Source organism: Aotus nancymaae, unplaced genomic scaffold (genome assembly GCF_030222135.1).
Source record: "Aotus nancymaae isolate 86718 unplaced genomic scaffold, 86718_ANA_hifiasm-v0.15.2.pri h1tg000003l, whole genome shotgun sequence".
In the NCBI taxonomy this organism is placed as follows: domain Eukaryota; kingdom Metazoa; phylum Chordata; class Mammalia; order Primates; family Aotidae; genus Aotus; species Aotus nancymaae.
This window is the reverse complement of record NW_026988414.1, coordinates 72,813,969-72,827,140: the sequence shown is the minus strand read 5'-3', so window position 1 is coordinate 72,827,140 and position 13,172 is coordinate 72,813,969. Positions and strand designations below refer to the sequence as shown.

Sequence of the window (13,172 nt, the reverse complement as noted above, 5' to 3'; positions counted from 1 at the left end):
CAGAGGGATTTCCAGAGGTCCTGGAATCAGCCTGTAGCAGCAATGACAGGCTTGCCCCCTCCTCTGCCCTCTGCCCTCCCCTGCTTGCCCATGCCCACCTGGGCCCCACTCACTTAAATTCCTTGTAGTTGGGAACAACCCGGGCAATCACCACCATGGGGTTGGGGTTGTTGGCCAGGGGCTCGTTGACTCCCCGGAGAAAGATCTGGAGAGGAGAGGAGGCAGGTGAACCTCCATGTGCCCTTGGGACCTTCCAGTGACAGCCAGCCAGCCTGCTCACCATCTTTCTCCCCAGCCGTGGGCTCATGGCTGCCTCCACACTTGATACCCGCTCTTCCCTGTTCTTTGCCTTCCTTGGTTCCCGCCTGGCACCAGGCTGCCCTCCCTTGGGAAGCCTCCTCTGCCTAGCTGAGGCAACTGCCCCTGCTCTCTGTCCTGGGATTTGCTAAAGGATCTCTTACATCAGTCCCTTTGGGGAGAAAGGGTGTGATGAAAGTTGGGGCCTGGGAAGGGAGGTCGTGTTCTAACCTCAGCCTCCCCACTGGCTCCTGGGGAGGGGAGGGCTAGGGTTAGGGCTAGGTGCTCCAGCTCCTTGGTTTCTGTCAGTCAGATGAGGCTCCTCCCAGGACTGTGAAGGGTCTCTGATTAGATGGTTTGTGAGAGAGCACTTTGTAAACTGAGGACAGGAAGCCCAGGGCTGGCTTCTCCAAACATGCTGAATTTCCTGAGGTCAGCGGTCACAGCCAGGCTCCCTGGCCTCCCTAGCACCCATTACCCTGGTGCCTGCTCCCCACAAGTTTTCCCCAGAAAGTACAGGTTTGGAACAGGATCGTGGCATCCGCTCCTCTGGGCTCCTCTTTCTTCATCAGATCCCATTGTCACTCCCCTGACCACCCTGTTACCTTCTCAGTCCTCTGCCACCTCCTAAGGGCTTGCCTGCCTCCCAGCCCTGACTGCCCTCTCCCCCACTCCAGGCTTCCACCAGAGCAGCTTTCAGAGAGCAGAGCGGGGCCCCAGCAGGAGGCTACAAAGCAGGACTGGGCAGTGTCCCTTGCTCCAATCCTCACTGACCCTCTGCAGTCTGGGCCTAGGGGACACTGGAAAGCAGGCAGGGGAGACAGGGAGTCTGCCCCCATGCGCCCCCCCTGCAGCCCAGGAGCCCCTGATCTTCTGGCCAGACCCTCACCGCATATCCACCAACAGCCGTCAATCTCCCTCAGCCCCCACCCACTTCCCACTCGCTGTCATTCCTCTTGCTCCTCCCATTCCTCTGTCTCCTCACTGGCCTCTCCACTTCTGTTCCTTTCCCTAATCCATCCCCTTTCCCAGGCAATTTGACACATGATGGCAAAAGTGCTCTTGTTAAAAATGAACTGGGTCATGTCACTCCCTGCCTGACACCCCGTATGTCCCTCTGCCTCGCCTCCCGATGTGGAGCGGGGCAGACCCCGTCTTCTTGCTCCAGACCCCTTTTCTCTTACTCCTGCCACACGGCCCTCTTGTTTCTGCCACAGGATCTTTGCACATGCTAAACCCTCTGCCCAGACTCCCCCTACCCCCCAGCAGCCCATCATGGTTGGCTCCTTCTCATCCTGTAGCTTCAACATCACCACCTTTGATAAACCCCCCGTGGTATTCTTAATAAAGTAGCCCACCCTATTCTCCCGATCTCAGTTGCTGGATTCCCTTTGCCATAGCACTCATCATAGCTTATGTTTATTCTAATTTATCTCATTTATTTTCTGTCTATTTGGCTATATCCCAAGCCCCACAAGAGCAGGGACCATGTCTGTATCATTTACAGTTGTCATTCTCGGTTTTAACAAAAGTGCCTGGCATAGAAAAGAGCTCAGTATCTGTTGTGGCTAAATGAGGATCATATGGATGAAGGAGAAGGAGGAACGGTGGAGGGAAAATTTACCCTTCCTGTGTTTATGAGCATGAAAGAAAGAGAGAGAGAGAAACAGAAAGACCCAAGAGAAAGAAGGGGAGCAGGCAGGCAGTGGTCTGGGTGAGGGTCTGCCTGGGTCTTGGGGGATGTGCACTAATTCCATGGTGCTGATGGGAAGAGAAGCAAGAAAAGGAAGGGGCTCTGGACACGGCTGATGGACTCTGCCCCAGGTACAGTTTGGGATGAAAAGAGGTCCTCACTGGTCTATTCCAGCTCAGCCACTCGCTCCAGCTGGGTCACGTTGACCAATTCCTGCTCCACTCTGAACCTCAGTTTCCCAACTTGTGCACGGAAGGGTTGAACCATAATCTCCCCTGAGTTTCTAGTTTTGACCTTCAATGGGAGGAGAGGGCCCAGGAGTGTTCTGGATCCTCCTCCTTTTTTTCCCTCTGCACCCTCCTCTCAGGCCCCTCTGCCAGGATCCATGTCAGCTGGTTGCCCCTAACTCGAACCCCACACAGGTGTGAGCTGAAGGGCACATACAATAGTCCTCAGGGCCTTGCAGCTCTCACTGAGGGCTCTGGAGACTGAATCCCTTCACCACACTCAAAGGATTGACTCTCTGACAGTACATCTCACACTTTGGGTGGGTCTGGGGTCTGGGCCTGATGGATTTCACTGGAGGCTGGCAGGCCCTATTACTCACAGGCTCCCCAGCAGGTGTAAGGCTGAAAAGGGGGTGGTGGCAGCTAATTTGCACCTGTTCTGTGTGGACTGTGATCAGGTGTGAATGAGACAGCCTTCCAAGTACACCTGCTCACGACAGCCCGGGAAGTGGCGGAAGTTTTTGCTCCTGCCGTGTGCTCACCATCAGGAGCAGGCAGCTACTCTGTGGTCATATGTGTTGTACAGATGGAGAGGACATCTGTGCTGGGGCAGGAGACTGGGCAGGCTGCTGCAGGCCAGGGAAGACCCCCACTCTATCACTCTACCAGGCAAGTCAGAGGGCTGAGTGGGGCGGGGCAGCTCCACAGCAGCCCCAGAGTTCTGCCTGGGTCTTGGGGATGTGGCCCCCTCCCTGTGGGGTGTGGCCTGGTGACAGCAAGTCCAGGCTGTTATCCCCCTTCCTTGTTCTGTGTGTGATTGAGCTGCTGGCTGTCCTCAGGAAAAAGGGCGTGATAGAAGGTGGAGGAGCAGAGGGCACCTGTGGGTCCGACATGCTGGCACTGGAGGGGTAGCTGTGGGGGAGTAGCAGTGTGGGTTAGGAGTTCTGGCTCCCATACCATACTCCCCTTGGGTCTCAGTGTTCCTGGCCGTGAAATAGGGCAAAAGAATGCTTCCTCCCTTGCCAGGCTCACGGTGCTGGTGGGAGGTAGGAGGGTGGGAAGGGTAGAAACACATCAGCCATGTTTGGGTAGGCAGAAGCTCAGAGTTTGGGTCCTGTGGCTCCCACCCTGATCATACTCAGGCCATAGCTGAATTTGAATCTGTCACCTATGGGCAGTTTGAAAGCTGAGGGAAATGGGAAAGGGGCCAGGTCCCTGGATCTTGCCTGCTTTGAGCATCAAGAGTTCCTCCTGAAGCTGCTAATTGGCCTAGAGAGTGGATGGTGATGGGTCAAGGGGAGGTGGCCGGGCCCAAGGTGGGCCCAGCCCTGTCCTGGCTAATGGAAGAGGCTCTGTAAACAGCTGCTGAATGAATAAATGAATGAATGAACTGAATACTTAATCAGCAGACCAGTCAAACCTCTTTAGCCATGGTACTGAAGGAAAAAGCTCAAGGAGGCCCTACACTTTGGCTTGCGGGCCCAGGCACTATCCCAGGAGGGGAAGAATAGAACAGGAAACAGCTGGGCTGTGGGCTAAGAGGGAGTACGGGCGTCTCCCCTGCCCCTAGCATAAGATTCGGGGAGACGCAAGGCTCCGGGAGGTTCCGGTCCCCACTGCAGCACAGAGACAGTACACAAGGAGCAGCGCTTTGGCTGAGCCCCTGCCCCCACCTCCGAGGCAGAGACGGAAGAAGAGGCTGAAGCATCTTCATCCTCATCATTCCTGCCAAAGGGCTTGTCTTCACAAACTCCTTTTGCTATTTTGGAAAGGCCTGGCTGCTTTTTTCATTCTTGACACCTCCGCTCCACACCCTCAGGCCAGCCAGAGGGGGCCAAGGGCAAGGTGTGGGGCCTGCTCAAAGCTTGGCCCCTTCCCACCCCATCCCACCCCCATCCCTGAGGGCCCCAGCCCTGGTACCTCCAGAGCTGCGTGGTTGCAGCCTACGTAGCGGGGGATGAAGCTGCCCTTCCGAACGACTGTTGCGTACAACTGAGTCTTGGCAGTGGCTTCGTCGGTTTTCCCAGACTGGGTGGGCTGGAGAAAGTGTGGGGGCAGAAGACACAGAGGAAGGAGAGTGTCTAAGGGGCAGATCATGGCCATAAATCCAGCCCACTGCAGACAATCACTGGGCATTGCTCCACTGGGGCTCCGAGCTGATAATTAAAGCTCATGGTCCCTGCGAGCCCTTCCAAGGAGATCAATATAATAAATCTTCCCTTTTCCATTTGAATATTTCATCACCCTCACAAGGACCACTGCCTGTCTGCTCACCAGTAAGGACGTGATAACAAGGCCTGGGCTGTAAGTAAACAGACAGTCAGGGGTCTTGGGTGATGCCCCCAGAATTATGGCTCAAGTGCCGAGTCTCTCAGGGTGAGTAACTATCTCTCTTTTACTTCCCTGCCTGGCCCATCCTGAAGCCTTGGGATTGGGGTTCCCTGTGGGGCCCGAGGGAAGGTAAAACCCTAAGGGAAGGTAAAGGGAAGGTAAAAGCCCACAGTTGAAGAATGGCTTAGAAGAAAGTTCAGTGCCGGCGCAGAGGAGGGAGGGAGGGAGAAGGGGAACTGACCAAACTGAGCACCTACTGTGTGCCAGGAACCTTGCCTATCATTGCATGGGACCCTCAAAATGACTGTGCCAGCTTTGCTGATGAGGATGGAGGCCTGGGGGTTGAGTGGCTTCCTTCCCATGGGTATCCAGCTAGGAGGCAGCAAGTCTAGGATAGAACCCTGACAATCTGGCTTTGCATTGTTCATTACTGCCCGCCACTATCTGGGTCTGGAGTGCACAGTGGGGAGGGGAATGTGATGCGTCTGCTCATCTCCGGCTCACTGCCTGGCACATAGTGTTGCTTCTTATTGCCTTTGAGCAATAAGAGAGTGAATTCTACCCCTTACCCCTCAGCACTAGGAGGGAGGACAGGCAGGGGTCTGGCCTGGGAGGTCCAACCTTGGAGTGAGGAGCCTCAGGCCCCTCAGTTCATGGCTTGAACCCAGTTGCTCACTCCAGGGGTGCATTCCAGGAAATGCTTTATCCCGTGTACTCCCCAACTCTCCTGGGCCTTCTGACCAAGGCAGCATGTGGAGGCAGCTCAGAAGGAACTGGCTTAGAAGACGGCATGACCTGGGCTCACCCTCAACTCTGCCGCTCACTTGCTCACTTGCTCTGTGACCCGGGAGGAAGAGATTTTTCTCCTCAGGTCCCAGTCCTGTGTCTGCAAAATGTCATTTAGCTTGAGGATTAGAGGGGGGTGTGACGTGACTAGCACAGGGCCTGGAAGCAGCAGGTACTCTGTAAATATTGTGTTTCTTCGATTTTTAGATCCTCTCTTCTTTTAACATTTATGAAATCAGAATATGTCTTTAATTGGTGTATTCATTTAAGGCGGCAGTTATCCTATAACAATCAACTGTTTCACAGAGATGAATTTGGAGAATTCCAAATTCTTGTAGACATCACTCCTGTGTATGTCGCAGGAGCTGTGTTTCTTGGGCCCCACCTGGTCCTAGATTTGTCATGCTGTGGGTGGGTGTGATGCCCAGGGCTGCTCTGAGGCAAAGGCTGGGGCATTAAGGTGGTTCCCACCTGCTCTCCCTGCACTTCCTCAGGACTCTGACTTACCTTCACCAGCTCAAAGTGGTAGGGGTGGAAGACACGCAGGTACTTCACGGGTATTTTGTAGGACAACAACTCCTCTTTCTGTTTGTTGTCTACTACCTGGAGGATCACATCTGGAAAGAGAAGAAATGAGCACAGATTCAGTTTTAAATGGACCCCTTTCCCTCCCAGTATGGAGAGACAGTGAGAGGTGAGAGACATCACCAAGAGTAGAGAGCAGGGGCCACACGGATAAATCAACGTGCATGCACATGTGTGGATCACCCCTGTGCACACAAACCCACAAGCACAGTCTGAGCCCCTGCACAGGGCGAGGCTCCATGCCAGCTGCTGTTAGGACCCCAACATGCAATTTTCTCCTGTGGTCTAGAAACTCCCAGCCCAGAGACAGACACACACAGAACTGAGTCCACTCCCCTGTGACAACAGACACACATGTGCACACACTGAGTACACAGGCAAACAGGCATAGCGCCTCTTTCCAGGAATAAGACTCCTTCCCTTGGTCACAAACACTTGTGCCAGCTCTTGATGGCACAAGGATGGGGAGAGATTATCTCACACATGTTGCAAGTGGAGAAACTGAATTTCAGTAGGAAAAAGTGATTTGCTCAATAAATCCTTTAATACAGCTATCAATAAAAGTCTACTACAAGTCAGGGAAAACTGGTCTAAATACTAAGAATAATGGACCACTTGGTAAATATCTTCCAAAGAGACTATATTTTCTCATAAAATGGCATGAATGTTGGTATAAACTTTTTTTTTTGAGACAGGGTCTCATTTTGTCACCCAGGCTGGAGTGCGGTGGCATGATCTCGGCTCACTGCCACCTCCGCCTCCTTGGGTCAAGTGATTCTTCTGCCTCAGCCTCCCAAGTAGCTGGGATTACAGGTACTCGCCACCATGCTTAGCTAGTTTTTGTATTTTCAGTAGAGACAAGGTTTTGCCATGTTGGCCAGGCTGGTCTCGAACTCCTGACTTCAGGTGATCCGTCCACCTCGGCCTCCCAAAGTGCTGGGATTACAGGCATGAGCCACCGTGCCCGGCGAGTATAAACTTTAAGAAGAACACCAATGTCCTATAAATAATCATGACAGTGCTATTTAGTGGGTAGAACTGCCATGATTATTTAGTGAGCATCTACTATGTGCTGGGCATGGGGATGGGCACATCTCAGCCATGATTCCAACAAATTCTCACCACAACCCCTCAGGTGGATATCATCATCTCTCTTCTTAAAATATGAGCAGTGGGGCTCATAGGGTTATATAACTTGATCAACATCACACATCTAGAAAGTAGATGATGAGAAGGGTTGGATTTGGTGACACTCAAGGCATCTTTCTATTCTAGAAACCTATGATTTGAGGAGGAAGAAGAGATGGGGAGAAAAGAAGGAGGATAGAGGAGGAATGGAGACGGAATGAGAAAGATGGGGTAAGAAATGATACAAAACAGAGAAGAATAGGGAATGGAGGATGGGGCGGAGAGGTGTGCCTGAGGGAGACGGAGCACCTTGCCCTCTGCTTCTCTTCAGACAAGAGATTTCAGCACCAGGGACAGCAGCTGGCCCTTGAGGGCTCTGCAGGTACAGTGGGCTCAGCGGCTGGGTCATTTGGAGCTGGATGGAAGGAAGCTGAGGGCTTTGTTAAGTATTCTTCCTTTCTCTGTCTTCCCCACAGCTGCCCTGAACACTTGCCAAGGTATCTCAAGATCTGGCCACATGGGATCCGTGCTCAAAGGAAAGAAGGGGGAAAGGGCACCGAAGGTGTTGAGATTGGCTTGAAGAAAGGAGACTGAGGCAAGGGATTTGAAGTCAGCAGACCTGGGTTCTAGTGTCAAGACATTGACTTGCTCTGTGACTGTTAGCAAATCTTTTAGCCTCTCTGAGCTTTATGTTCCTGCTCTTCAACATATTAAGACTTTAATAAAGAAGCCATGTCTCTCCCCTTGGATTGTGGTAGGGAGAAGGCTGTGTTTTCCAGCTATAACATTCTGTGCAAGTGCTCCTCCTGGCTGTCACTATTTTCCCTCCTTGTTAACCATCTGCAGCTCTCCATACACAAGCCCTGCTGTAGGCAGACCTGAGGAAACTCAGCTGGGGGATTCCAATGCTCCCAGCCAAAGCACTACCAGGAGCTGTGCAGACTGAAGCCCCTTATGCCCACTCGCCATGGACCAAGAGTCCCCAGATCCAGTTGGGATTTGCCAGGGTTGAACGAGAGGTGAGTGCCGTGCATTTTCCGCACCCTCTATTTTTGGAGCTCTGTGTGGGCAGTCATCAGATGAGCTGGAATTGGGGGTAATGGACAGCCACTCCTCCCTGCTCCTGTCTGCACGCTACAAACACGCTTCATCAGCTTCCTCTCTGGGCATTGTGCCCTTCCGGACTCCCACCGCTCCCTTTGTGTGGCCAACAAGCTATTTCTGCCACCCGCCTGCTTTGGCCCTGACACAGGGTCTGAAACTCCCCTTTGCTTTTCATTAACACATCCTTGAGCTACCTCCCACCCTTCCCCCGCCTCTTGGCCTGGACCCCATCTCCCCCACCCCCACCACAGACATCACCACAGCAACCAGTTCCAACAACCATCCAGCTACTTCAATCTGCAGTGAGGCGCCTGCCAATATTCCCTGCCTGCCCAGGCGGCCTCCCCACTCTCTTGTCCCTCCTGCAGTTAGTCCTGCCCCTCTCTCTGCTGCACAATGGGCCCTGGGGTCACTGACCTCATTACATTTTTCCCTCTGTTACCCCAAGTGTGTAGAGCCCAGGGTAGGATCCCAGCTCAGGTCCACTCACCACAACCTCTAACTTCCCACCAGTCACATAAATACATGCATGCATGCATACACACACAGGCACACACACAAACTACACATACTCATGCACTGTAAGGCACACACCACCATCCAGATCCATCCAGACACACACACACACCACACTGTTGCAGCCAGACACACCCATGCACACACACACACACACACATAAGACACACAGACACACATGCCTACAAGTAGACACAGCACGCATCACATTCACACATGTGCATGAACCAGCATGCAGGCATTCACAAAGACATGCACACACAGGCATGCATGTGCCTCTGCATGAAATCTTAGGTCAATTTTTCCTCCTCTTTTGCATCTTGTTAAAGCATCCCAGCAGCTCCACCTATCCCTTTACAGGCAGAAAAGAAAAATTCTCTGGCTTGATCTAGAACTAGCTCCTTCCCCTTTTATGGAGGCTCCTGTCCCGTTTCCTTTCTCCCCTTCCACAGTCTTCAGCTGGCTTTCTGCTCTTTGTGAGGAGAACAAGGAGTTCTCTCTAGGTCCCTGGCAAGATTTCAAGGGAGAGAGGCAAAGCCTGTCCTCTCAGGGAGAGACCACTGCAAGAAGCAAGTCTGAGGTTCTGACTAGATAAGATCAGAGACATCGCTAGGCACCTCCAGTCTGTGCTGACAGTGCCCGATGTGATGCCGCACAGTCTGGACATCAACCAGTCAGCATTCCCATGTGCCCCGCCTGAGCTCCCCCACAGCTCAGACCCACAGCCCAACAGACCCACAGTGTGAAAGTAGATACAAGTGTGCACATGCATGTGTGTACGTGGCACCTGCTGGCTCAGGCTGAGACTTGGGGAGGACTAGGAAGGAATAGGGATCCATTCTAGGGACCTTTCAAACATTTTTTAAAAAATCAAATGGAAGCAGCAAGAACCCTGGAGCTGCAGTGAGAACATGCCACGCGGAGTCCTTGGTCCTCGGTCTTCAGCTTAAGCCAGTTAAACTCCTTGAACCTCAATGTTCTCTTAAGCAATGGAAGCAGCATTGCTCCTCCTGGGAGGTGGTGACTCCAGTGAGCGATGTGTGGGGACGTGCTGGGACGCTGTAATGTCCTGTTTCAGTGGGAGACGGCAGTAATAACAGCCATGAAAATAATAACAACAGTCATAAAAAAAGATAAGCTTGCATTGTCTGGAAAATTCATTTATGTGGAACAACTCATTTTTCGAGCGGGATGGGGAGATGAGGCGTGACAGTATTATGATTTGTTCTAAGTGCTTTTAACTGAGCCCAGGGAAGTGTTCAGGTGGCTACCAGCTGCGCTGAAAGGGAGCCTGCTTCTGCCCTAAGTCCTTGGCCGTGTTCCCCGCCTGCCTGCACATGCAGGTCCCGCCAGGCCCCCACCTCACCTTCTCGCCCTGCAGCCTCAGCTGGGATCTCCACGTTCACCGTGTCCCCCCAGATAGGGGCTCTGGTGGGCTCTGAGGTCACAGATGTGATTGCCTTGGAGCTCTGGTTGCTGTTTTCCTCAGATGTGCTTTTCCTGGGGAGAACAGGGGCAGAGTGAGTCAGAGGGAGGGGTCCTGTCTGTTGCTTATCCCCCTTCTGGGCTCCACTGTCCATAAATCTGAGTGAAAGGTGGACAGAACACGGAGAGCTCCTTCCTGCACGCATGACCCTCATGTCATCCCAGGCCCAGGGGACTCCAGGCCTCTCCCCCGGCTCCCCTGCCAGCCCAAGTGACCACACTGTCTTGCTGGCCACTGCTGAGGCCTTCATTCAGACACAGGCCTCTCACTTAGGCTCAGGGCAGGGGTGGGGGTAGATGCCTTGTCCTCACCAGGGAGGGCTCTCCAGTTGGTGCCCGTGTGCATGGCCTCCCTCTTCTCTAGGTTCTGTTTGGTGGGAGGAAGCCTCTGGGCAGGGTGGCTGTGCAGTGCCCCACCTGGCTTTCCTCTCTTCTTCATCTTATTTCCCTAAACTTCTGGCCCAGATTCTAGGCTCCGCCCAGCAATCCCATTTCTAAATGCTCGCAATGAAGCACGCACATGGTGCCTTCTGTGATGCCTGCTGGTGCAGAGCCTTGGGCTGGACCCCTGGAGCTGGGTCCGGGCCTGGGGGCAGGAGGTGGTGGCAAGGGCTTCCCAGCCCTGCAGCACTCAGATTGTTCAGGATCGGCCTGCCCAAGGTGGCGTGTGAGCTTGGGCCCCCTGCATCCCAGTGCACCTCACAGGTATCTGAAATGTAGAGCCGTTAAACGGCTCAGGAGAGAGTGAATACTTCTCCTGTAGAAGAGGTTACTAGGCCAGGGCCATCCACAGTGCTGATCCATTAACTGCAGCAGTCACGGGCTGAGGAGTCATCCCAGAGGTCCTGTAGCAGGGGGAACCACACCACACCCCTTGTAGCGGGGAGGCAAGGTGCACAAACGGTACCCCAGGATGGAAGCAAAGATGTCATCCCCACCAGCACTTGTTCCACCCGCAAGGCCCCCAAAGGGAGAGTGGGGCAGGCCAGTTAGCTGAGATACCATCTGCTCTGTGCATTCGCAACACCAACGTGGTTCTCCCCAGCCCAGCTTGTTCCTCTCCTCCAGGAAGCCCTCTGGAGCCCCCTGGCCCTCACGCTCCCTCTGTCCTTTAGATTTAAGTGATGCTGTAACCTGGCTCCTTGCCTCCACTCCTCAGAGTCCTGCTCCTGTGGGTAACCACGCTCCAGTGGGTTCCATCTCCCAACTCCAGGGGTCAACTGAGGACTCCCGCTCTGCTTCGACTGAGAGGCAGTATGACACAGTGATTGTAACAGAGACCCTGCAGCCAGGCATTGTGGGTTCCAAATCCCAGCTCTACCCACTACCAGCCGTGTGACACTGGGCAAGGTACAGAATGTGTGGTGCCTTACTTTCTTCATCTATAAAACGAGATGGTAATGGTGCCTGCAGGGCAGCAGTGGGAATGAAACGAATGAATATGTGTAGTGCTTGGCACATTGCTAAGTACTAAGAAAGTGTTAATAATTCTTAGTACCTTAAACTATTAAAATATAAATGTAATTCCTTGTTATTACCCCATAGCATTGGAGATCTTAGCCTCACTGACCCTCCTGCGACCAGCCCCTTTGCCCTGGCATGATTTCTCCCCATCATGTCCCCAACTTTGGGACTACAATGGGGGATGTCTGGCTGCTCTGGCCAAGATGCGGGATCCTGGAAAGAGCACGAGCTCGGGAGTGACTCAGAGCTGGATTTGGAGTCCGCGTTTATCCTGGCGGGATCACCCCTCCTGCATCTAAGTTCCTCCTTTTTCAATAGCACCCGCCTCAGAGAGTGGTTATAAGGACCAGAAAGAAAGCATGTTCAGCTCCCGGCACCCAGGAAGCCCCAGTGATGCCCTTGTTTGTGATACAAAACAGCCTGGGCATTTTCCTTCTTTCTTTCTTTTTTTTTTTTTTTTTTTGAGACGGAGTTTCGTTCTTGTTACCCAGGCTGGAGTGCAATGGTGCGATCTCGGCTCACCGCAACCTCTGCCTCCTGGGTTCAAGCAATTCTCCTACCTCAGCCTCCTGAGTAGCTGGGACTACAGTCTGCACTACTGCAGCCTGGGTGTTTTCTTAAGAGGACCTGCCTGATGGCAGCATGAAGGGGAAGGAGGTAGGCGCTGAGTACAAGCTGGAGTGAGAAGGGGCATCTCTCAGAGAGCCAGAGTCCTTCTCAGATGAGCGTCCATCCATACACATCACCTCTGCAGGCCTTGCAGAATGTGCTCCTCACGCCTGCAAAGGAGGGTGTGGGAGGCTGCCAGGCTGGAGAGGAGGGGCAGAAGCCTGGCAGGGATGATCAGTTTGCTCCCTCTACCCTTAGGTCCCTTTTTCCCTCCAGTTCTGTGGCCAGGCTTGACCGAGGGGTGCAATCTAAGCATTTCCTACAACACTCTGTGCCCCAGCTCCCGCTCCTGACAGCTGCCCCAGCAAAGTCAGAGACCTCAGGCTCTGAGCAGCCTCCCTGTGCTACCCAGCCACCCGATCTGCTACTTACATATATATAGTTAGTGCACAATGAGGCCTCACAGCCTCCCTCCTCAGGGACCTGCACAGAAACAGAAGCAGGATGGAAGTGCCGAGGGTGTGGCAGGAGGGAGTCAATCCTTCTGCACCCAAATGTCAACCCCAGAGCTGGATACAAACCTGCACCTGCACGGGCACATTCCTGGGGGATTCCCAGGGATCTTCATGTAGCTCTGTGTGCACAGAGAAGACACGACTGAAGATGTGAGGTCACAGGCAGCAGAGTGGCATGACTCAGGTTGTACCCCATGCCCCATACTTGGCAGCCTGTCTTCTATCCTCGTATCCCCCCAACCCCTGCAAGTTCCTGGGAGGCTGGCAGGAGGAATTCCCAGGTGCAAGGAGGTGGGGAAGGGCCACGGGGCAAGGCAAGGGAGCAGGTGCTGACTTCCCTCCGGCATAGAAACAGTTAAGCAACTATTTTCCCCACCTCCCCATCCCATCTAATACAAGGAAGGTCGTCAGGGCTAGGTGAGCACAGATAAA

At 53.5% G+C, this 13,172-nt stretch overlaps 1 protein-coding gene across 1 annotated transcript in view; it reads right to left on the bottom strand.

Moving 5' to 3' along the window:
- The window catches only part of CCDC33 (coiled-coil domain containing 33), a 96,734-nt gene that overhangs the window by 61,052 nt on the left and 22,510 nt on the right, over positions 1 to 13,172 (bottom strand). The window contains exons 3-6 of the mRNA XM_012475930.3: positions 10,034 to 10,167; positions 5,842 to 5,951; positions 4,138 to 4,254; positions 114 to 205 (exon numbers count right to left, since the gene is read on the bottom strand). Of these exons, the coding sequence (XP_012331353.2) occupies positions 114 to 205; positions 4,138 to 4,254; positions 5,842 to 5,951; positions 10,034 to 10,167 (453 nt within the window). The remainder of the gene's footprint in view (positions 1 to 113; positions 206 to 4,137; positions 4,255 to 5,841; positions 5,952 to 10,033; positions 10,168 to 13,172) is intronic.